Here is a 26,605-nt window from a genome sequence, read left to right on the forward strand (position 1 = left end):
CTTCGAGAATGTCGAATGCTCCTTTTGATATTCTGTGTCGGAAAAATTATTCAGTCCCATTGAGAGTTTCACGAGAACAAGATTCCACCCGGATAAAATTTACTTTCACTTTTCCACTGAAATGAGTTCTTCTAAATGGGCATACTTATAAAATTGTTCTGTACTTTGTATTGATTGGTTCATGAACGCAATGGATTCATGCATCCTAAAAACCAATCTTTGGATAATAAATATAAATAAATGGCTTCTGAAACAAGAAATACATGATTGAAATGAAAGGAGACGAAAAGAAGTAAACTTTTGAAAGAGGTGTGTTTTTTATTACCACCGGGCTAAACTGGACAAAAAAAAGCTGTCTGCGCTAAGAAATTTGCGTGTTAAACGCCACAAAATCTTAACCCTTCCGTCTTAGCCCAGAGGCTAAGGTGTTGTTGTATTTAACATGTAAATCACTTAGCCCCAACTTCGTTTTTTTTTCAGTTTAGCCCGGTCGTAATAACACACCTTAGGCTATCCCAACAAGATATTTTTCAAGAAAAATAACCTTCGCAGACCTATGCAAAATGAGAAAACAACCATTAGCCTAGTTAATAGTTTTATCTGTATCTTAAACCTGGTATCTATCTACTGCTGACGCTGAGATCTGCGTTCAAGATGCAGAAAGAGAATTACAATCCATAGGAGTACTCTGAAAATATAGGGTGCTTTCATAAATGCATGGTTGCGCATGTCTGACGAATGCAAAGCTTGTGTACTTGTACTCGGAGCTTCCTTTAGCAAAAAAGAAGCTCCCACATCTCAAATTGGTCACAATTCAACTACCTACTATAGTTTGCAGTGAAACATGCCTTCAAAACATAGAACCAAGTGATCGAAGACATTCATTTTGTTTCAATCATAAAAATTGAATTCCTTGAAATATATTTTGATTCATTATTAAAAAATAAATATATTTTTTTCTAACAAAAAACCTACTCACTGTATCAAAAATTCTACTACAAATTTCTCTTTTGAACGCATTTTCTTTTAGTTCATCTCAAAACCATACAATCCACTACCGCCATTTTCTCATTTAATGTGGAACACATCAAAGCTACCAACATTCCCCCACCAAAAACCTGACACAAAATTCCCTCACACATCAACCCATCTTACACACACTATCACATAATCACTCTCACCGCCTCCAACACTAACAAACCCAAACCTATCTATATACAAAAAAACACCACACACAATCACAAAATTAAAGAAAAAAAATTTTAAATTTTCATCCATTTTTTATTTGACAGCTACCAAACTTCAAAATTGTCAAAAAAAAAACACAGTAGTAGTAGAAGAAGAAGAAAAAGAAGAAGTAGAGTGTGAGTGTGGAAGAGAGAGAATATGAAAAAAAAGGTTCACTTGGGAAAAAAATTTATATGTTCAATCTCACAAAAGTCCAAATCAATTTTTGCAATTTTCTGCATTTTAAATTGTATTTTGTCGCGTTAAATAATCATAATAATATTTGGAAATAAATTCTGTGTGTGTTGAGTGTAATTGCGCCGAAAAAAACACATCAACTTGTTAAATAAATTGCATTAAAATAAGCTGCGACAAAACATAAACATAATCCAAATGCAACCAAAATGGATAACAAGAGTGCACAATTGGAATTTAAGTTGCTGGTAATAATTTTTTTTTTTTATTTGTGGAATAGATTTTTTCATTTGTAATTTTCGGAATAAAATAGTTTTTGTTAATTTTAATTGGAAAATGAACAGTTTGTTGAGGGAAATTCTTTCAAGTCTGACCTCCATTAGCGGGAAGTCGAATTTTTTGGGGGGCGAAAATTTTTTAGCAGATGCACAAAAAAAAAAAAAAAAATAAGGGCGCTCGTCCGCTCGCTCACCCACGATTTAACGATATTCCACTTTTTTTTTTTTCATCTTCTATTTGTCTTCTTTTTTTACTCCAATTTTTCTGGTATCAGGGAAGTGTTTTCTAATTTTAATGGATTTTTGTGTACTCGGGAGTCCCGAGAGAGGAGTGGAATTTTGGAGATTTTTTTCTATCTTATGTTGGGGGAGGGGAAAATTATTATAAATTTAATTTGTAGGTAAATTTCCCCCCTTGCGTTTTGGTGTGATCCAAAATATTTTGATACTCGTCTTCGAATTGGGAATTTTTGGGACACAAACTATGTGGCAATTTAGTTGGGAATTTTATTAGGTAGTTTTTGAGATGATTTTTCTAAAAGTTATTATTTTCTAACTCAAACTTGTGATCTTTCTTCTCTATAAAAAAAAGACACTAGCATCTTTCTGGGTTTCGTCTTTGCGGGGTTCATCCCCTGGATTTGGTTGTGTATCAGTCATAGACGATGGACGTTAGTCGTCATACTTATGCGCTACTATCATCAATTTACTAAAAAATTTATTAATTTGAAACTTAATGTAGTTGCGTTATTTCTTGATGTCAGTCAAGAGAATAGTTATGTTCTCGTTCATGGAGACACTCTAACTACAAACATACTTACTTTGCCTCTAAATGGACATTAGGTCGATTGTTTTTTTTTTTTTTTCATAAATTTCAACTTGAAAATTATGCCAAAACTAGTTGCACGTAAAAAAAAAAAAAATAAAATTCTAATAGGATTTTTTATGTATTGATTGTTGTTTTCATTGCTTGTTTATGGGAATGTGTTTGCGATCCCAGAGGATTCCATTGATCTTGTTACACTTCTTGTTAGAATGTGGTTCTAAGAAAAATACAAAAAAACTTTCTCTACGCAAAGACCTACTTTATATCAATTTTTAATAAACAATGTTTTATTATGTGAGATTGTTGGCCTTGAAGAAGAGCAGCTTTAAATTAGAAATAAAAAAAGATTTATATATTTTTTTTTTATTTTTAAAATTAGGTTAATAAACTATGACGTTTAAAATAGCGCCAAGAAATATACTCATTTATTGACATAGTCAATTTTTGATCTATTTTCCCTGAGTCAGAGGTTATTTTACAAATTTTTTAAATTGATTTTAAGAAATGGTGGGTTTTGTGTCCAAACTAAACCACCAATCTTCCCAAAAACCAGGCATAATAGTTTTACTTAGAAGTTTATTCTAAACAGTCTGAAACTGAAACGGAAAAGTAAAACTTTTTGGCTTTAATGAGAAAATTACATAAATTTAACTTATCTATAAGTTAATATGTAATTAATAATAAAATTTGTTAGAAAAATATACGACTTGCTTTGATAATAAGATGTTTGTCTAGGCTGTCCTGTAAAATTTGGTAAATTGAAGTTACACACTTTTCACCCCTCACCGACGAAATGGGGCATTTACTGTTTCCCTTGCAAATTTTATCCATAATTTGTAAAAAAATTTTATACACCCGTATTGCGATTGTCAATTATCAATTGATATTTGATAAATACTAAAATTTGGTATTTTAAAACGTAATTTAAGGAAAAAGTAAACCTTTTAATTGAATTTTTCAATACCACATCAACTAATAGCTGCGTTGGAAATTTGTATCTACTGCTTAGTACTTAAAGCTGCTTTCAGTATAGCAAAAGTAGTTCAAAGTAGTTTTAAGTACTAAGCAGTAGATAAATATTTTCAAAGGAACGCAGCTAATAATGGTTGGGATCATTCTCTGTTTTCAAAACTTTTGTCAATTAAATAATAAGTTATCAAAATTCAATTTTTATCAACTATCAGAATGTCTTAATGTATTTCAAATTTTTATTAATATCTTTTGGTTTCATACACACCACTACACCACTATTACAAAAAGCGAATCAACATAAAAAAAGATGGTCTTTATATATAAAAATGAGTTATTGATTTCACGGGTAGGTCAAATGCAAATGGCTCATCAAGATAAGAGTTGTTTAAGGTTAATGCAAATAAAATCTAGTAACCTATCTATGATAGAAATGATTAAAATACCATTTACTTTTGGTTCTGATTCATTCCAATCAATTTTCTCTATGTCAACTAAACTATCATAAAACCCCTTACAACTGAATGATTGAGCCGTTTGTTGAATCGAAACTAAAGCATTTAAGTTCAATATAAATCCTTATGTGACAGTTTACGCAAAAGAAAAAGTAGAGAATAAGAGTTTATGTTCAACATAAATTATTTAAGTTTCGTTTCAGTAAATGGCCCTTAGACTTTAACGTACAAATATTAGTAAGTTTTACTAGTTGGCGCTCTTGAAATAATCTTATCATAAGTAAATGGTTTTTAATTTAACAACAAAACCTAGACACTTTACGTTACATTACGACGTATTAACTTTTAACTCAGTTGAAGGTTCAACAAAATTGAAGTTTAAACCTTGACTTTGAAACTGGGGATAAAGGTTATACATAAATCCCAACTAATCACGATCTTAAAAAGGGGTTTAAAAAAGGCAATGCGAGTTTTTTTTGGAGGTTTTGAATATATAAAAATAACGATAGTATGAAATGGCAGATGACAAAATTTAATTGTCAGCGTGGGAAGTGTGTCCAAACGCTGAACTGAGGGTATAACGTCAGAATACCTACTGTCATTTAACTTTAACTACTAGTTGAAGTAAGGTCAAGGTTTAAACGAAACTGTAAATCGGAATAAAACGTTCATATAATTATTAGAATCTCACCATTTGACATATTAAATAATGGGACACAGAGAATATTGGGAAATACAGAGATTTAACTGAATACAATATCGTGTTAACTATTATTTTGAGCCAGAAACCAATCTTCTATACATCAAGGGACACAGAAGTGCTAAGCCAATTTCTCTAGCAACTTTGATATTAAACCCTTATTAATAGGAACAAACTCATGCAATTCGAACCCCTGTAACTTCCTAACCAAAGATACTTTAATAATCAAACGAATTCACTTCATAATATTTCAGCTACTTAACATGAGTAGTTCCTTAATATAGGACTTAAAAAATTAAAAAAAACCGTTTCTTACTGATTGGCTGACTAAAAAGTGCTTGTGTTTCATTAAAAGTTAAACATTTAAAATTTTCCATTCAGGAGACGTGAAAACCACCCATTTCCGCTTGAGAACCTTTTGTTTAGTTAAATTGTATCTTTATTTTTTTTTGCATCACACCGAAGGACATTTCCCTGTTGCAACTAGCAAACTGCATGTGATGAGTGCAAGTAATGAATAAACTTTTTAAAAGAAAAAAAAAAAAAAAAAACGACTCGGAAGCGTTGATTTATGTTGAAGAAAAAATTGAACATTATAGCTTCCTCCGCTTTACATCCTTCTTTAGCATAATAAAATTCATTTTTTTAAAACTAATATCTCAACTTTGGTTTAGTTGCATTTATGAAACTTTGAAACTTCAAAATTGAAACATTAATCAATTATCAATTCAAAAATTGAAAGTCATTGCGTAAGTAAATAAATTGCAAAAAAAGATTTGTTGCAAACTCGGAAGGCACAAAGAATATGCTAAAAAAAATCCACAATGGGAGGAGTTCCGCCATACCATTTTTTCATGATTCAATCAATAGAGAGATCACGGATTGCGGAATCATCCAGGAGACAGTTCCTACTCGACAACACTAAATAAACGAAATTTGTATTCTAAAAAAATGTTTGTGTTTTCTTATTTTTGTTTCAGGAACATTATTTTTTTACTGCCATTCTGTCTTCCCTTTAGTAGGAATCATTGCGCTATGAAAACGTTCTCATAAATAAGGAAGAAATATAGTTTGGTTAATCTACTACTTTGTCACTTTATTTATGTTTATAAAGTTGTTGATGTTAAAACAAAATAATTTTTTCTCGACTTCTCTCACTTAAATACATTTTTCACATACACACCCACCTAACTCATTGAATTTATTTATTTTTTCACAGGCTGACCGCACTTTAGGAGTTCTCCAACATTTAGGTGGCGCCCAACGCGGCGAAGCAATTAATTATTTTATCGAATCTCTACGTTTAAAATATCCCGAATCACATGAACAAGTTCGTTTACATTTTTGTAGAAATCCCATTGCAGCAAATAACTCAATTAAAAAAGAAGAAATTAATTTGTATAATATAAAAAAGGAGGAAGGCGGCGCATCAAATAGTGTTGGCAGTGTAAGTGGTGTAACACGCAGCGCCATCGATGGTGGAAGTAGCAATAGCAACAGTAGCGCAGCTACTGATCTCAATCAAAACTTTGAGAAAATTCTCTGCAAAGAAGAATTTATGTGCATCGATGATGAGGATGAAATCGATAACGATGATGATATCGATGATATTGAAGATGACGACGATAGCAGCAATAGCCCCCCACATCTACGCAACCATAGGCTCCATCAAATCCATCGCATGGACTCATCCTCGTCATCGTCCTTACTTAAATTGCACGAAGATGAGAGTGCCGCAATGGTGCGAATGCCCTTCAATGCTCATTATCAAAGTTTAACCGATCCCTTGGACTTGATACCATCTTCAATAATTGATGTTAAAAATCCTTTGCTAGCGGGTGGTAGAAAAAGTGAGAATCTAGTAAGCAATTTACGTTTGAAACGTAGCAACTCGCTCAGCAGGCTTGGTGGTGGATTCACATTTCACCCAGATTCCTCAATTGCTGTACACTATAATCAGCGTGACGGAGAAATTAGTATTAGATCGTTCAAAGAGCAATTTCGTTGTAGGATTAAATTCGCTTTAAATCACCACCATAAGCCTTTTCTTAAAGAAATCTATAAGAATTTTATTTTGACTGGACGCATTGATGGTATCAAACCTCCTCAGAGAGCTCTTCCGGCGCTACCGCCGCCACCACCGTCGTCGTCTAAACCTGATGATGCCCCTCCTCTCAAGAATAATGAAGAATCCCAAATTACCAATGTCGAATCGATAAGCAGAATCTCAGCTGATTTAATTATGCAACAACAACAACCTACTTACAATAGTTCTAAACATATTCTAAACAATAACAACAACAACACTAATCTAAACGGGATGTCAATGCTTATGTCTAAGGAGTACAATAGCAACAGTAGAAACGACTTCTCGACATCTAACTACAATCATCACCACCACCATCATCACCTTAACCATCCGAATCTCGAGGACAACAGCCAAACCACAAACACAGAAGACAGTTCTGAGGATGCTACTAACCTAACTGGCGTTGGCATGGATACAAATAGCATGTCGGGCTCGATTCTAAACAGTATTGAAGAAGATGAAATCGATTTGATGTCTATGGAGCACCAGCCGGTGCCAGGGCACAGTATGATGATGCAACAACAGCAGCAGTTCTACGATCAGCAGCAGATGCTGCGTCGTCAATTTGATCAGAACACCCATCAACCAGAACAGCTAATGATGATGCAGCAGCAGGCAGAATCGGTTCATGATATGCTCGATGACGATGATGATGAGGATGAAGCAAAGGAGTCAACTTCAATGGATCTAGACAATGGGGGCAGTTCTGCTGGTCAAACATCTTCAGGTGGGTCGGGCAGTAAAAAGGCGAAACCGTGCTATAATTGTCTGCAGTGCCCAAAATCATATCGAAAGCGAAAATCGCTGCTTGATCATTATAAGATACATCCTGGCTTTTGTCATGATTGTGGCAAAGCTAATGGTAACTCATTAGAGGTTTGTATTTATCCAAAAAGTATGTAGAAGAAAATTTAATAAATAATTGAATTGTTTGCAGGAAATCATTGAACATAATCGTACGGTGCACGCTAAAGAATTTCCATTCGTTTGCGAAACATGCGGTGAATCATATTCACGTCGTCAACAGTTCCACGCTCATGTTGAATCTCACAACAAAAAGGAGTTCAAAAGTGAGTGGTTGAGTGTAAATTTCTCCTCCTCAATATGATAATTTCCTCAAATTGACACAACTAATGTATATTTAATTCTTTTACAGTTTACACTTGTGTCGAATGTGGTCAGAAGTTTCCTTCGAAAAAACTCCATCTACAGCATGTTGAGGATACAGGTCATAAAGCAGATGGGGCTATATGCGAAGTGTGTGGCGCTGCGTTTCCCTCAAAGAATGCTTTATACCAGCACATTATTAAGTCGCATAAAAAGGACAATTTCTTTGAGTGTCACATTTGTCAGAATCGATTTACGCTTAAAGCGAATCTAGAACGTCACGTTCAATTGCATACGGAAATCAAACGAACGTATGTTTGTGATTTGTGTGGCTCGTCGTACTTTACGTACCCGGCCTTGAAAGATCATTGTAGCAATGCCCATACTGACGCATCTGAGTGTAAATGCCCATTGTGTGGTAAAAGATTTGGTTCGGCGAAATCATTGCAACGCCATTTACCATCACACTCGGAGGAGAGACCACATAGCTGTTGCTATTGTGAACAGGTAAGGCATTTTGAAATCATTAATTTGTGGGAATATTCCTGTTACAATCTTTTATTCCAGACGTTCAAGTGGAAAACTCATCTTGTTCGCCACAAGCAGACCGCTCATAGTAACGAGCCAGCGTCGAAGATTAAAAAACGTTTTGCTAAAAGTGACGAGGGTAAGTTAGAGCGATACAATCATTGAATGATTATATATAGAAGTGACACAGATAGTTTCTCAAACCTAAATTTTAATGGTCTGGGTTCGTATTCCAAGCCAGATTGGTATTTTTTTCTTTTTTGCTTTAGCTGATCAAAATATTTGCGCATTGTCTCTCGCAATATTGTAAATCAGGCAACAACCATTACCATTTAGGCGATTTGGTTCAAACTTGGCAGTTTTTGGAAATTGATTTTTTTAACGGTTCCTGTCATTTGACTTATTTGGAAAATCTATATTTTTCTATGAAATAGTGATATTAACTGTTTTTGGGGAGAGCAAGGCTAAAAATAACACTTCTTGCTAAAATCGACGCTCCTCCTCCAACATTAAAAATAATTCCGCCAAAACTTCTCAAAATTAAAAATACTTCCTTAAAAATAATTAGTAAAACTTTGCAATATGTCAAGATACATATAGGTTAAAAAAATAAACTCCCCTGTTACAACGTACCGTGCATACTCGTTGGTAAGTTGTAGCATAGACCGAGTTATGTTGTAACAAGGACGAAAATTGAAGAGTGACTTTTAAAAGAGGGATAAATCACTTTTCACTTTTTTTTCAAACTAAGTATGCAGTTCTGTTCTCCACATTCTAACGCTTAATTTAACCAGCCAAATTGATCCCACAAGTTTGACTCTGAAACCGACGGAAACTAAAAATCTTACGAAAAATCACAATTTTTTTTGTTTTAACCCCTTTTGAAGTCAACCATTTTTTTTTTTCTTAAAAAAAACCTAATTTGTATTTGATAAAATACAATAATTTACAATAGAGAAAACAATTCTTCGTATTCTAAAAAAATATACACTGAATAAAAAGAAACAAATTGAATGAACACAAATCAAGAATATCCTCCAAACTATAAATTGACGAAAAACCAAAATTCACTCATATGAACACAATTATTACCAAAAATACAAAAACAAAAAAAGGAAATATACAGATATCTCTGGGAAAGACGAACATTTTTCTCTTTCACTGAATTCTTAATACTAAAAGGAAGTGTTGTTTAGCTGTTATTTCTTATTAATCCCTGTCACACCTACTGAAAAAATGTTCATCATCAAAAAAAGAAAAAAAAAACCCAAATCTAATGCCAAAATCTGCGCAAGGTCTCTACTAACGTCTTTCATTAGTTACATAAGATTGAATGGAAATGTATTTACTTTAACTCGTTATATCTTCGAATTCACTTTTAGTGACTTGGTTCACTTCAGCTCTTAGTCCTCCATATAATAATGTGTCGAATGGCCAGATAGCATGAACATAAATTTTCTTACTTAATCTCTTCCCCTAATCTAGCAAATGCGAAAAAAAAACAATAATAAAAAAATAGGGCAAGTATACATCACAGTGTATGTGAACAACGCGTTGTTGCAAGGTGCAAATAAACACTAGGACTCAATAACTGAAAAAAATCTTCATCTTCTTTTCGTCAGTGTTAATAAATAAACATAAAAACAAAGTCCTTTCAAATAAGAATAAAAAAAATTCATATTTCTTAAGCCTCGTAAAATTTGCTTATTTTTAAAATATCACAAAGAATGCATAATACAAAACCAATACAAATAAAAAAATATAAATACCAATTTTAATATAGTTTTGGTAATTTTGTAACCAAAAAGTACTTTTCAGGGATTTTTGGGTTATCGAATACACTTATCCTGTAAAGCGACTTTAGCTCCACATCTCATTAATTCCGGATTTTTTTCCCGGTGTCACTTTTACATATAATTATTCAAATTTGTTTCTACTGTCTCTACAATTTGTTTTATTTTTGTCTAGAATTGATTCCGATGGATATACCCGGACCACCACCGGCTAAAATACCGAAAAAATCCAATTCGAGTAAACCAAAGCAACAAAAAGCAATTGTAGTTACAAATACCCCAACACCAATGCCCACAAGTACAATTCAGCAATCATCAAAAGAACAGCAGCAACAACAGCAGCAACAATCGCAGCAACAACAATCGCAGCCCCAACAACAACAACAGCCGCAACAGCTACAACAGCAACACCAACAACAACAGCAGGCACATCATCAACAACAACAACAGCAGTATACAAACTCGAATAGCAATAGCAGCAATAATTCATCAATATCACATCAAATGGGAGGCGGCGAATCTCAACAAAATTCAATTTACAACCACAGCTTTAGCGCAGAGAATCTGCTTGGACAACAGTGCAATCAACCAACACCTCCGCCACAGCCGTTGCAACAACAGCAACAGCAGCAGCAACATCATCAACCGCAGCAGCAGCAACAACAATTGCTGCACCGCTTGACACCAAATGCAGACAACAATCTAATTGTACGTCTGAACAGCTTTAATTCGGGTGCTGAAACACAGTTTCATTTCGATCAGAACACAGCGGGGGCATATCAACAGCAGCAGCAGCAACAACAACAACAACAGCAGCAACAGCTCATTAATCAATACCAACAACATCAACAACACATGCGTAGCCATACGCCACAAAGCCCACAGCATCAGAGTCTTCATCACCAACAGTTACAGCAGCAACAGCAGAATGCACACTTTGCTCCTCCGCATCATATGCTCCATCAACAACACCAATTGCACCATCAACAATCGCCTCACCAACATCATCGTCAACACCAGAGGTCTCCCCATCACCACCAACAGCAGCAACAACATCAGCAATTGCAACAACAACATCAACAAGCATCACACTCTTCACCCCAACATCATCAACACACTCCGTTGCAATCACCACAACCAGTGGGTGTGACAGTGGCAGTGCCACAGCCACCACCTCAGCAACAGCAGCAACAACAACCACCGCAATCGCAATCATCACATCATCTTCACCAACAACAACAACAACAGCAGCAACAACAATACCCATGTGCCTCAATTCAGCAGCCTCCGAATCCAAACGATTGGAGCAGTTTGAATTTTACATCAGCTAATCCCACCAATCAACAACAGCAGCAACAACAACAACAACATCAACAGCAACGGAGTCCAGTAATTGGTGGAGCCGGAGGAGCAGGAGGTAACAGTTTAGAGGAGAAGGACAACAAATTCTATTCGGTCATACATGTCGATTCGACAGACTTCCTCGGTCTTCCATTGAATGTTACTCCAGCCGGACGGCAACAACCACCAACTGTTGGTGGTCGAGATGGTAATGGTGGTGGTGTAAAGCCAACTGGCCCACCGGCAGCACATGATCAATCTGTTCTTAATTCTGATATAATTAATTTTCAGGTGAGTTAGATAAGCTATTTAATTAATAAATTTTTAGAAACGTTCAGAGGAGGAATAGCCAATAGACTTATATGCAATATATTGAAGCTGTAGAATTTTAATTTTGTGACAACAAATCTAACATCAGATCTTTTACGTCCTTATTATTATCCTTAAGGGGGATAGGAGGGCCTCCACTAAAGATGTTTTTTTTACGTTTTCTGAGTTTGCTGTAGTTTTTCGTCCAAAACATTCTTCTCCCTTCCTGTTTAAGCAAGTCTACATAACTAAGGTTTTAATGCCATCGTTGCTTATACGAGACATACGCCCAAATCATTGTCGGTTAAATAGACAATATTCGTTATGTCTCGTCGTGTTTTGATAAGAACTTCCCATCATCAAGCACATGTTTTAAACGTTCCCAAGAGATGCAATACAACCGTAACTGCTTTCAAACAGTCGAATCTTGTCCCCAGTAGTAATAAGAACACACACTCAAAAGAACCCTAGAGTACTATTTCCTGTAGCGAAACAGTTTAACATAAACGTTTATGTTCTATTTTTTCTGAGTAAAATTGGCACATAACACTTGAATAGCACACAATTTGTTTTAAAATAAGTGGAGTTTTATTATAAGTTCTCTTTAAAAAAGAATATAGAATATATTTTGATTGGTTTTGCTTTTATAACTATAAGATTAAGGAATAAACAAATTTGTATGCATTTTTCAACTCAATAATATCTATCTTCATTTTCTCACATTTAAATCAAGATAAAAACTTGGTCAAAATAGGAGCACTTTTTTCACAAAAAATTGCAAAACTTAATTATTGGGACATTGAAAATGAATCGTCTTAGTATAACATTGACTTTTGATTTCTTAACCTAGAAGTTCGAAACAACTATTCACGAACGTTTGCAGGTTCTTTTGTTAAAAATTCTACAATAAGCACAATGTTTTTTTTTTTTAATACTACCCACCTGCATTGAAGCCACCAGCTGATGATATAATTGAAGGGCCCGAAGCTTCTTCGGTAGGTAACGGTGACCGAACCAAGAATTGCATTAAATCGAAAACCGTAAGGATTTGGGATGAACAAGTTACCTAATTCTGAGAGCCCTTAAGATTCCCTACCAGGGGATTTATACAGGGACACCCTGTATAAACTAACTCATAAGTTTCAATTCATTGCAGAACAACGGGGTATACTAAAACAAAATCATTAAAGTTCAAATAATAACTTTAAAAAATTACAAGTTTTTATAATACTAGCTCTAAGCCCGAATTAAAATATCGTTAATAGATAACTGAAAAAAAAATATTCTCCATTTATTTTTTCTTAGATTTCTATCACAACACTTCGATATCGCATATTGAATATCACTTAGTAAAGTACTTCGCATTAAAGTAAAAATGAGCTAGATGTAACAGTTAATTTTTTAACAACACACGATCGAAAAACATAAAAATAAGTGCAGCATATTGACCCATGTATATTTTGCATCCACTTTGGCAAACTTTTTGGTCTCAATTTTGATTTTCAGAAAATCGACTTTCGACCAGATTTTTTCTGGTATTTGCTTTTGTTGCGTCCCTGCTGAAAAGGTTAGCAGATTGCTCACATTCAAAGACAAATTAACAGCATTGACAAACGGTGAAGTGTCTACAATGCAATCATACCCCTCTTTGAGCAACATCTTTTCTACTCCAATTGATGTGTACCATTTCCTGTTTCGTTTTTCATCGCAACATTTATTATACATTTGTTAATCTACAAACCACTAAAACACTATTATTTTTTTAACTAACTAAATTTTCAGAATATGTGGCCACAAAATCCACAGCCACAACAAATGGCATTCAATAATGCCACTCAACAACCAGTGGTCGCACCAGGCTCTGCTGACCCACACAACTACAACAACATTGGAAGTATTCTAACCAATTTAGACATAATCGGCAACAACAATCCGATGGAGTACAATTTTGAATTGTTGCCGCCACCACCACCACCGCAACAAACCAATTCGCTTCCCGGCCCCCAACAACAACAACATCATCCATATGCGAGCGCAGCAGGTCTTCTGCGTCACACATACGACTATCCCAATCACACCCTAACTGACATATCGGAACAAAAGAACTCCTTTCAATCATATCACCAGCCAGTAGCGGTGGTTACTCCACCCTCAGGCTACGACCCACAACCGGTGCCCAGCAGTCGTGTCTACGGTCAGCAAGCGGACGAAACGAAAACAGTTCTGCCACCCATTAGCGAGTACATGCACCATGCGGGTCTCCAACCGCCCCCACAAGATGTCAATCTTGTCTACTACCCAGTGAAAAATGAATAGTGGCGTTTTCAAAAATTGTAAAAGAAAATGATATTAATTAAAAAAAAAACAACAACAAAAAGCAAGCAAAACTAATCCCTTCCCTTCGTGAGTCTATAAAATAGATGAACAACAAAACACCAATAGCAGAGCTCCTCCCACTGTGGGTAGCGTAAGAGAAAGTCTTTAATTTTTATTAAAAATATAAATAAACAAAAAAAAAAAAAATACTTCTTAGAGAACCTTTTATTGTTAGATTGTAAGTAAAATAAAAAGAAAAAAAAAAAAAAACAAAAAAAAAAAAAAAAAAAACACAGACCCTTCACCAACACATAATATTTGTTTTATTTGTAACACATTTTTTGTTTGTCTATAAAAAATAAAACACAAACATATTATAAATATATATATATATTTAAATTTACACAAAATTTATAAAAAGATTATACATACAAAAAAGAATTGTATATGAAACATTAGAGGCATATTCCATTGCGAATTTTCAAGTTTTGGACAAATTTCTATCATAATATTATTTAATATTTTTTTTTTCTACATACATATAAATATATATTTACATACATAAAAAAACAAACAAAAGAACATAAAATAAATAAAAAAACAAAGCTGATAACAGTAAAATAATAAAATGGAGTGAATACAATTTATATTTAAAGAAAAAAAAATCGATTTTTTTTTTTGTTTAAAATAAAAATAAAAAAAAAAAAAAACATGCACATTAACATATTATATTATTATTATCATTATTGCAGATTTTATTATATATATATATATTTTATATTATATTATTTTGATCAACCTAATATTGTTGGGTGTTTTTATTGATTATTATTTTTTTAAGAAACAAATAATAAAATTATGTATTACAAACAATTTGTATATTTCACTATAAAAAACAACAAAATACAGATAATTATATTATGTGTATACATTATAAATAATATCAAACAACAAGAAAAAAATAATAAGAAAAAACGTTTTAAAGAAAAGTTTATCAAGAACATTTTTTGGAACAATAAAAAATTATTTTTTATTTATAAAAATAAATATATAACAGTGTTTTATTTCTTTTGGTTGGATTTAGGAAATGTTAAGAATGAATTACCTTTTTCTGTATGGTTATGTGGGGTTAAGTTGTATTCTAATTTATACCTACTTGGAATCAGAATTTACGGATGTGACTACAGTTTTTCCAATTGGAAGAACGGAGTTTGAAGCTACGTTATATTGCCCTATTTACGCTGACGTACAGCATTGTAATCCAGGAGAAAATATTTGAGGAACCATATGAAATGAGTTTATTTACATTCAAGTCATATTTTGGCTAATACTAAAATGGACTTAAGAGTATGCCAATCGAAGCAAATGAAATCTTACCGTCACCGAAAATAGTGCACTTAAATTCGAATTAGAATGAACAAAAAAATGCAATGCGGTTATGCTTTTGCAAAACTAAGGACTTTTCTTTTTGCTCAAATTCCTGTTTTAGGATGTCATATCTCTTTGATTGGCCCCAGTAATTGTGTTTTTTTAGTACTGTTAAACTTATTCAAGGGACTGCATAACTTCGTTTTTGAAACTTCGAAGTTTTTCGAAAACAAAAGAAAATCTTCAATTTCAGTTCGATAAAAATCCAAAACAAAAAATGAAAGAAAAAATAATTGACAGTAGCTGCATGAAATTAACAAATCTTAGATAATAAAATGCACGACTGGGTCGTACGTACTTGCTCTTATCTTAAAAGTTGCTGAAAATATAAAAGCTCTGTTTTTAAGATTACAAAAAAATTGGTTTAAAGGTACAAAAAACATCTTAGACCGAGAGCCGACAGCATATTTTGGCAGTTTTGATATAACCGAAATTCGAGTGTGCACATATCTAGATATGCACCACAGTATATCAACGGAACAAGTCTGGCAGTGATCTTTTTCAGCTTTCCCTTGCCAGACGCATCCAAAGTGCAGCAAAAAATCAATTTTTGGCGTTTTGGTATAACCGAATAAATGATACACCAAAAAATCATAAAAAATCCCCTGATTTTGAATCTGTGGGTACCGCAAGTTTCTTTTTCAGCTTTCCCCCCGCCAGACCGCTTTAAAGCATTTTTCTAATAGAAACCCTGATTACTTATTTTCTGTTAGGTATAACCGTATGATGGTAACAAATTAATATTCTATGTCTATTCCAGGTCTAGAAAATATAATTTTTAGCCAGATATTTTTCAGCCTTCCCTCTGCCAGACGCCCTAAAAGGTATCTCAATAGTACGGGAAAGTTAGATTTTGCTATATGGGGCATGGGGGTCTGGGAAAAAATCCGAAATGCATTTTGTCTTCAGGGATTAAAAGAGCATAAACCCAGGGATCGAAAGATACTAAAACCACATTTTGTACAACCGCACCAAGAATCATTTTGTTTGTCCCTATACAAAAAATTGCAAAATGATTTTTTGGTGTATCATTTATTGGGGTAATACCTAGTAAAACGCCAAAAGTTGATTTTTGACTGCACTTTGGATGCGTCTGGCAGAGGGAAGGCTGAAAAAAAGCTGGCTAAAAATTATATTTTCTAGACCTGGAGTAGACATAGAATATTAATTTGTTACCATCATACGGTTATACCTAACAGAAAATAAGTAATCAGGGTTTTTATTAGAAAAATGCACTTAAAAATGCTTTAAAGCGGTCTGGCGGGGGGAAAGCTGAAAAAGAAACTTGCGGTACCCACAGATTCGAAATCAGGGGATTTTTTATGATTTTTTGGTGTATCATTTATTCGGTTATACCAAAACGCCAAAAATTGATTTTTTGCTGCACTTTGGATGCGTCTGGCAAGGGAAAGCTGAAAAAGATCACTGCCAGACTTGTTCCGTTGACATACTGTGGTGCATATCTAGATATGTGCACACTCGAATTTCGGTTATATCAAAACTGCCAAAATATGCTGCCGGCTCTTAGACTATCTCTTTTAATGGTTTTGGCCTTCAAACGAAGTAAGCCATTTGATTTCTTGTGTAACAAGGAGTTTTTAGATTTTTTTTTTTAATCGTTAGAGCGGTTTTTCTTAAATAGTTTTTTTTTTGTATAAAAATTGGAAAACAAAATTTGAACTTTTTCAATCCATAAATTTTATTTGTTTCAAAATATTACTTAATTTTAATATACGTTCTATAAAAACGTGTTTGTACAAATTTTTTATTGCAATCGTTCGTGTCGTCAATGAGAAAATCAAGAAAATGGTTCTATGGTAATTGCCGCTAATAACGGTACAATTTTAATAATACGATCTTATCTCCATCATTACATGTACCTACTTTTTTATACAAAATCGTTTGTGTCGTTTTTTAGAACAACAACCTTTTCCATTCTGTTCACTTTAGGTACTAAAACAAAATTTGTAATTTTCCCCCTAAGGAATCACCATAAACCATTAACTACAAAGTTTGAAATAGCTCCTTTCAGTGGTTTAAGCTGCAGCCCGAGACAGACAGACCGAATTGCGACTTACTTATTTAGCTATCTGCTCGTATATAATCATTGTTATCTCCAGTTCGATTTAAAGTCTCAATTAAAAATTAGAAAATTGTCAAATCGCATAAAAATTAAAAAAAAAAAATCTTTTTTAAATGGCGACTTTAAATTTAATGAAGTGTGAATAGATTAGACCTTTATGAATCCTTTTTCTCTGTTATTTTTAAAGATTATTTCAAATTATTTCAAAAAAATGACTTCGCTAGTATTAAATTTAGCACTTATGCTCACATAATGACAATGAGTGTTTGGAATTTGGCTTAAACTTGCTGACGGGTAATTTGTTATTTCTAGAGTAGTATCAATAATAACTGTTACCGAAAACACATTTGAAAAATGGTACCTTCATAAAATTTGGTAAAAATGTTGTGAGAGTTAAAAGTCTAAAGTCCGTTGAATCCCTCCGCGCGGAAAAAGTGAAACTTCGTAATGTGCGTTCGAGTGCTACGCATTCACTCTAGCTCTGTCTCTTTCTATTTCCCCTCTCCAAGAGCGTTTAACTTTTAACGCAACTTTGTTGGAAGTTTCATAAGAAAATTCACTTCAAAAAGTACACATACGCCACAGTGACCCTTCAAATTTCGATGAGCAAATTATAATGAAAGTTTTAACCGATGTTTTCAAGATATTTATTTGTGTTCCACACGTACTTCCTCTTTGGTGGCAGTCTCTATGGTTGTAAAGGTTAGGAATTTGAAAAAAAGAAGTATGAATTTCAATACTTTAAAGCAACCAAACTACTTTAATCAAAATTTATTAGCGTTATCAAGTTTTTATCAATTAATAATGTATTTTTAAACATAATATTTAATTTTAATTTAAATTTAAATTCCAAAAAAAATATATATTGAATAACTGTAAAGCATTCACTACCTATAAGATTCTTCTTAATGTGAAATCATTTTTCAATCAATAAATGTAAATGTAAATGTAAAATGTAAATGTTATACTTACCTACATGTTTATAAATTTCATGCACTTTCTCTCAAATGAATTTGAAATCAACTAAAACAACTTTTTAGTTTTCAAGTACATATAACGTTTTAATTCATATATAAAATAATTGTCTGTAATACATAATTAAATTAGTAACTAACAAATAAAATTGTTAAAAAATTCAAATTAATTCTAAATGAATATCTTCATTGGCCTTAAGTTCAATTTAATCGCAATGGGCTTCGATTCCTATCATAATCTTATTCAGTTCCAAGCAAAGTTTTGATATTAAAAAGCAACAGTTGATTATTATAATCAGAAATAACTTTGAAAAATTCATTTCGATGTAAATGCACAATATCAACAAAACATAAAATGTCTGGATTTTCAATTAATGTCTTATGCAGATCTCGAATACTTTCGGTGGTTTCTATAGTGTTATCTGATATTTCAATTGTGATTTCTCGATTTCCAGAAATTCTACATTTAGCATGCATATTCGCAGTCAAATAACGTAAAATAGAAACAGAATAATGAGTCAGAAATAATACATTTTTGAATGTAATTTTTTTTGGTTGAGTATCGATGATTTTTTGGAGTATCTCGGAATAAAATTCCCTCTGGTGTTGACCTTCAAATTTAGTCCGTTGACTATCAACTTTAGATGACCATAAATTTGGATTATCAGTCGACCCTAAAATACAAACTGGATTTCCCACCACAACTGGATCTACATTGTAGAGAGTAACAATCTTTTGTCGAAGAAAAAGAATTTCCATATTTGCAAAAAGACTACTTCCCAATTCTTGCAAAGGTTTTCCTCGAAATACTTTTAAAGGCAGTTTTTCTTCTGGCGATCCTATTAGGCAACCTATATCGTCATATTGCCATAAAATTACTTTCTCAATTTCATTGAATGCTTTTCGAAGATGAAATAGCTGCTCTTCGGTGGAGAGATTCTTAATGCATATTCGTTTGTTATGAGAACCACGATAAATCTGAGTTTTTATGCCATATTCAATTTTACTACGGGGATTTTGTAAGATTTTCTGTTCCGGTTTGAGTGGTTGTACTTTGAATCGCTCAAAAAATAACTGACAAACCTGAGATCTCAGCTCGTGGGATTTTTTGTTTTCCCATTTTGATTTGAGTTCATACGAATAGATATTCGATTCGATGGCTTGCATTTGTTCAAACATAAATTTACGGTTACATACTTCGTGTTGAATATAAAAATCCAATGGAATGTATTTCTTCGGAAATAGTGGGAAAATATTGTTGGTTGCCAATTTATCCAACATTGCATCAAGATAGTCCCCAATATTGTCTGGTTTAAGATAGTTTAAACAAACAAGATACAACTCGGAATTACCTCGTTTCGAAGTACCAGGCTTAAAGACACTCACTTCTTCGAATATGCAATTTAAAAAGAATACAACATTGACACTGGCCGCTTCGAAGAGTGTAAACATTTTTAGCAGAAAACTTCCTCCTTTGGCGAGGATAAGAAGAGCAGCACAAAGCTCAGCAAAATGCAAATTAGAAACAAGCTCTTCTTGATTATCTGGTGTTTCGATGCAATCAATTGAACCATCAGCTGTGATTAAATGAACGTCACCAAGTCTTTCTTTGCATTCTTTGGCCATATGTTTGATATTTTCACAATCCAGAATGTTTCCACTGAAATCTTTGTGAAAGAGCCAACGATCGAGGGTGTGAAGCATGAAACGATCGTCGATTATCATTTTGTTGAGTGGGTTTCCTTCGTAGTATGGATTGAGTGTTGTTGATAGCCATTGCCATTGTACCTGTGAAGTAAAAATACGAAGCAATGAATGCTTGGTTTAATATCTGAAGAGGATTATTTTCAAACAAAAGAAGTTAAATTACCTCTCTAATCTCATAATATAAATGTATTATTTTTTGGCAACAACATTAAGATTGAAAAAGGATTTAGTCAAATGACTTCTGATTTATTTAAATAAGGTATTTTAATTTAATTTTGATTGTTTAATTTTAATAACTTAAACAAGAAAATTACAACTATAATCTTTATCTAGTTACCTGTTAGCCTGTTTCAGAGATACAGCAATTTTGATTTCTCTAACTACTTTTTAGAAGATTTCCACTATTAACCATAAAAAAGTATTTTCCAAGATTTGTGTGATCGATGATATATTTGTTTTGAAAAAAAAACGCGTCTAAAATGCGTCCGAAACGCTTCCAAATTGCGTCAAAAAAGCGTCCGAAACGCGTTCAAATCGCGTCCAAAATGCGTCCAACACCCGTCCAAAACGCCTCCAAAACGCGCCTAAAACGCGTCCAAAACGCGCCCGAAACGCGTCCAAAACGCATCAGAATCGAGTCCAAAAAGCGTCCGAAACGCTTCCAAAACGCGTCCAAAACGCGAATCACATCCAAATCGCGTCAAAAACACGTCCGAAATGCGGCCAAAACGCACCTAAAACGCATCCAAAACGCGCCAGAAACGCGTTAAAAACGCGTCCAAAACTTGTCCAAAACGCGTCCAAATCGCATCAAAAACGCGCCCGAAACGCGTCAAAAACGTGTCCAAGACGCGTCCAAAACGCGTTGTATACATATCAGAATAATTGACTCGAGTTTTTCTTGAGCAAATTTTTTTTTCAATTTTGTACAAAAATGCGCGTTCGCCGTCAATGTTACTATTACAATGTTAATTTTGTCTATCTCATTTTTTTAAAATTTTTAGATTGAGGTATTTAAAAATAAAATGCACGACTGGGTTGCACGAACTTGCTCTTAGAGTTAAAGTTGCTTAAATTTTTAAGAATTTTTAGAAATTTGGAGAAAAAAATTAAATTAAATCTGAAATTAAATTGCCCTCCAAAACAAGTATGCAGTTTTAATTGATATATTAACATGCATTTTTAGAAAAAAAATTTTCAAAATCGTTGGAGCCGTTTTTTGAAAAACTAATTTTTTATAAATAATTTTTTGGAAAAAAAGTTTTAAAATAAAATTGGTATGCCATTTTGTAGAATCCACTAATCAACATCTAAAAACAAAATTTCAAAAAAATTCAATGTCCCGTTTTCGAAAATTTGATTTTTCAAAAAAAAAAAAATTTCAAAATTTTTTTGAAAATCCAAAAATTATTTTTTTCGAAATTTTATTTTAGGTTTATATTTAAATTCTATAAATGCTTCGTCACAAAAAGTTTCGTTGAAATCGAATAAGCAGTTTCGGAGATAATCGGATTTGAAAAAAAAAAACCGTTAATAATGATTTTCAAAAAAAATTTTTTTCATTGAAAGATAGGCGTTAGCTTAAAACTTACATTTGAATTTTTTAAACAAAATCGTTGGAGCCGTTTTCGAGATATTTCAATTTTACTAAAATCGGTATATGACAAGTACCGTTATTTTTGGTCCAAAAAAAAATTAATTCCAAAAACCCCTCTGGAGAGTCGCTAAATTACGCTACATACCAAGTTTGACATTAATCGGTCCATCCGTTTAGGCTGTAGCTCCTTATACAGACATACAGACGGACTTCCAGGACCCACTTTTTTGGCATTGTCTACCATCGTAATGTCATGGAAAAATGTTATCTCAACTTTTTTTTTTTTTACGATTGCATAACTTGATATATGTACCTACATATAGTACCTATATCGCAAGTAAAAATTAATAGTAGAGTAACTAAAGCAAATTAGGAGCTGTTCGGCCAGCTCTGATTTTGACGATTTTTTTTTTTCAAACGTAGGTAATTAAAAATACTTTAAAGTCCATAGATTAAAAATTGCCGATGTTGCCGTATTGTTTTTTAAAATTAAAATTAAATTTTTTTTAACAAAACCATTTTTTTTTTTGCTTAAATTTCATAAAACAAATGATAGCAAACGATTCTCTAGGTAATTTAAGGGAAAAAAATATAAGGGAGTAAGGGACAATCTTCCCTCGTTTAAGCGATAAATGCAATTTTCTCACAATCTGACTTCAAACACAAAAAAAATATTTTGAAAACAACGGCAACACCTACAATATTTTAAAATACATTTTTAAAAAGCCAAAAGCTCATTCTTATCTATTAAATTTAGATCCACTAAATTTAATTAAGAGTTTTTAAAAAAAATGGTCCTCAAACCAGAATTTAAAAAAAAATTTTATTAACCCATTAGCACCCAAGTGTAGTAAAAATTAAAAATAATATATTTTTATGATATTTTCTGTTTATTTAGATAAAAGTTAAGATATTTAGGAAAAAAAATTATTTTTAAAAATTGTTGGTAAGGAGTTATGGGGGTGTACTTTTTTTAGTACAATGGGATCATGCATACCATATTAATTTTCATAAATATTAGAATTTTCAAAACACTCTTTCGCAATGTATAGTGCAACATTGCACATTCAACAGCAACATTTTAACCATAAATGACATTTGAGACACTTTAATTGATTAGGCAGTTTTTTTTTAAAGAAACTGTTGTCTAGCGCTCTCTATAATGCGATTTTTGACTTTTGAGGTATTGGAGTGTTAGTGCTTTTGTAATTTTAAGTCGAACATTACGGTAGCCGTAGCTCTATTATTTTTATTTTTATGTCATCATCAATGTCTTCTTCATCTGTCATACTACCCAATGGTCAAGAAATCAGGGATATAAGGCCCAGGGACATAACCTCGCACGTACAACAAACCCTATAGTGTGTCCACCATTGTTTACACACCATTATTGCTTACATATTATACAGTGCTTGCACTCAGTATAAGTGAAATATGTTTAGGAGGGGAAAGAGGGCATGCTTCCCAGCAACCCCTGCTTGGACGCACTATTGGATATGGGGTAGGTTCGAAGTTGGTTGTATGCAAAGTTCCTTTGCATTTGAAGAATCTGGAATTAAAGAATCCTTTTGTTGGATACCTTTTGAAAACAAATATGCTTGGTGGGGTATAACTCCATAAAATTCTGGTATGGACTGATGTCGGGCATAAGTACAAAATTGAATTTGCTATTTGGGACTAATGTCCCACTTGAGTGGTACTTGAGTAGGTCATAAGCCCCATAAAAGTGGGCGTAATTACCCTGAGCCTTATTTCCCTGAGCCAACTATAAGCTTTTACTACTTCCGCATTGTTATCGACTTGTTCTAGGACAGCACCAACATTTTGGAAAAGTTTTTCATACAAATTTATACTGGGGATAGTTATAAAATCCATTCAAAGTACTTGAAAGAAAAATGTATGTATGATCCCACTGTACTTTTTAAAGTACATTTAACTTTAGCTTTGCTTATCTCCGTATTTATGTATAAAAATATGATAAAATTTATTATTTTCTTAATTTTGGGTTTATTTCCAATTGATTATTGCAGAAAAAAGCAAAGCATTTGGTCTATTAATTTTTTTTTTATATAAAAACTTTTTCGACCGTAGCAAAAAGAAAAATAATTTAAAATGCTTTGCGCGAAAAGACAATTGCGTACACCCTAATTCAATTTTTTAAAAATATATGTATTGGAAAAATCAAAAACACTCAGTTAAATCTAAAAAGCATCTTAAAACGAATATTTTATGTCCCCGACTGCTTTTGCATGCACATAATGTCAATGCATTTCACTGTACTTTAAAAAGTACAATGGGAGAGAATGGGTTAAAAACATTTAAAATTACTTTTTTCCAAACTTTTTCTAATAAAAATTTATTTTAACAAGATTTTTGACCATAAATATAATCAGTTAAATTCCTAAGCAGAAAAGGTAATATATATCACACACATATTGACATTTCCTTTTATAACTTCAAATCATAATAAATGTGGCCTAAAAAATTTTAAAAATAAATGCATTTTATATTACGAAAAAGTTTTAAAAACGACATGTTAAAATTTTGTCAATAATTTTTTTTTTCAAAAATCTGAGTTCAATTACCATTCTTTCAAAAGCCCTTCATTCCATTAACTTAATTTTAATTTTACAAATGTAACTAAGCTTTTAGCTTTTTAAAAATGTATATTTAAATATTGTAGGTGTTGCCGTTGTTTTCAAATATTTTTTTTTTGTGTTTGAAGTCAATTAATAAGAAAATTACATCTATCGCTTGAACGATGGAAGATTGTCTCTCACTCCCATATATTTTTTTTCCTTGAATTTCCTAGACAATCTTTTGGCATCAATTAATTTATGAAATTTAAGAAAAAAATTTTTTTTGTTCACAAAAATCTTCAATTAAATTTAAAAAATCAAAACGGCAACACCAGTATTTACTTTAAAGTATTTTTAATTACCGACGTTTAAAAAAAGATCATCAAAATCTAAGCTGTTCCGACGGGTTTCCTAATATTGGCAATTTTTGAGCTTTAGTTACTCTACTATAATCTATAATCTAATGTGAAATTATTAAAGTAAAATGTAAAGTATTTTAAAACCATCAATAAATTTCTTATATTTTTACTTCCATTTTTTGCCTATTGGTGTTCAACTTTGTGGAATTACCTTGCAGTGTCAATATAGGATGTTCGTTTGCTTTGGGAGACTCTTTGAGTGATGTTTTTTTTTACTGTCTATCGGTGGACCGTTCTCCAGCAAATTCTTAGAACTAATTGTGTTTGAAACAAGCAGTTTTAGGTCTCTTTTTTTATGATAGAGTAACTCATTTGTGAGATATGACAGGATTGGAAAGTGAACTAAAGGGGGGATTTTCCTGGACCAACAAAAGGCATTAAGCGAAGGAGGTTCTTAATATTTTCAGAAAAACAGAATAGGCGATTATAAAAACAAAGAAAAAAATTACAAACCAAGTTGAAACTCTTACCTCATCAAAAGTAGAATGCAAATAATGATTCAATGCTGCTATAAATGCTCCTGGCGCCTCACACAAATGCAAGCTATTCAATTTGCCATCTTTGACCATTTTGTATTGATGCAAACATTCAAACAATTTGCACCATGCAACTGTTACGAATTCAGCTTGAATGTCATTCTTGAGTTTCCATGGAATCTCTCCCGATGGATCCTTCTTTCTCGTATGAACACTCCAATCTTCCAGAACGTAGTCATTCAATTTACTTTTTGTTGCATTCAAATCATGTTTAAGTTGTTGCAGATTATCGAATTGATAAAACTCTTTGAATAACTCATCGACTGGCGGAAGTGTCCAGCCGGGTGCTTTGGAATATTTATATTTTTTTTCGAAGATGTATTGATGTTTTTCAATTGGATTTCTTCCTCCACTGACTGTACAATGGTTGGGTGGTGAGTTTGGTTGGAGTTGGATTTGATTTTGTAAATTATCTGGACAGGATAGCATTGTGGAGTTTTTTGTTTTTAGTTAAATGATATTCTCATGGTTTAAATAAAAGCAAAATTTGAATTTAAAAATTCACAAAATGTTTAAAAAATTGTTTGAGCAGGGAAAAAATTGCGTTGCTTTTATATTTTTTGTTTTTTATTTTGACAGCGACAGCCGTTGGGGTGAGTTCAGAAAAAATCTTTTCATAAGTGCTGCCAAATTTTTCATTGTTTTCAAAAATAAATCCTTATGCCTTTAACACAATAGGTCTGTTCGGTGTTTTCCCGCTCCAGGGCACTCCGAGTCATGTCAATCAACTCTCAAAAAAAAAATCAGAGTTTCTCGAATCGAACACCTAAGAGCTTTAGTTTCTGGTTTGACATTTTTTTTCTTTATTTAGTTTCTTATTTCATGAATTTCGTGAAAAATCTCATATTTACCACACAAATTTTGTATCGACAAACTACAAATTACTTTTCTCACTCTAAACAATTTTTTTTTCTTAAATGACAACTACAGCTGATTTGATTTTGATAACTCTGAATTCAGCGCTCTTACAAAATAGCCAGAGTTGTTCAGGGTGCGCTCAGAGCGAACTTCGAACACAGAGGAAATAATTCTGGTTGAAAAATTAGCTACAAAAAAAGCTTGACAACGAATTCCACACCGGAAGGGTATTCCAAAAACTATCCTTAGGTGTGTTTTTTATTACAACCGGTCTTAACTGGATAAAAAAAA

The 26,605-nt window shown here is 32.8% G+C and overlaps 2 protein-coding genes across 3 annotated transcripts; one reads left to right on the forward strand and one right to left on the reverse strand.

Annotated features, from left to right (window-relative positions):
• The first annotated feature begins 1,310 nt into the window (after positions 1-1,310).
• LOC129918316 (uncharacterized) lies at positions 1,311-14,194 on the forward strand. Its single transcript, XM_055998790.1, has 7 exons — positions 1,311-1,670; positions 5,870-7,615; positions 7,677-7,809; positions 7,896-8,353; positions 8,414-8,513; positions 10,343-11,799; positions 13,600-14,194. The coding sequence occupies exons 1-7, from the start codon at positions 1,632-1,634 to the stop codon at positions 14,131-14,133; spliced, it is 4,467 nt and encodes a 1,488-aa protein (XP_055854765.1). The 5' UTR covers positions 1,311-1,631; the 3' UTR covers positions 14,134-14,194.
• A 4,483-nt stretch (positions 14,195-18,677) lies between these two features.
• On the reverse strand, positions 18,678-25,960 carry LOC129905795 (cap-specific mRNA (nucleoside-2'-O-)-methyltransferase 2-like). 2 transcript variants are annotated; one of them, XM_055981361.1, is made up of 3 exons: positions 25,391-25,960; positions 19,348-20,406; positions 19,022-19,292 (listed from the first exon to the last, which is right to left on the reverse strand). In XM_055981361.1, the coding sequence occupies exons 1-3, from the start codon at positions 25,883-25,885 to the stop codon at positions 19,137-19,139; spliced, it is 1,710 nt and encodes a 569-aa protein (XP_055837336.1). In that variant the 5' UTR covers positions 25,886-25,960; the 3' UTR covers positions 19,022-19,136. The 2 variants fall into 2 exon arrangements, with proteins under 2 accessions (XP_055837335.1, XP_055837336.1); XM_055981360.1 differs by having other exon boundaries at positions 18,678-20,406.
• Positions 25,961-26,605: the final 645 nt, after the last annotated feature.

The sequence above is a fragment of the Episyrphus balteatus genome, chromosome 1, assembly GCF_945859705.1.
Source record: "Episyrphus balteatus chromosome 1, idEpiBalt1.1, whole genome shotgun sequence".
NCBI lineage: Eukaryota > Metazoa > Arthropoda > Insecta > Diptera > Syrphidae > Episyrphus > Episyrphus balteatus.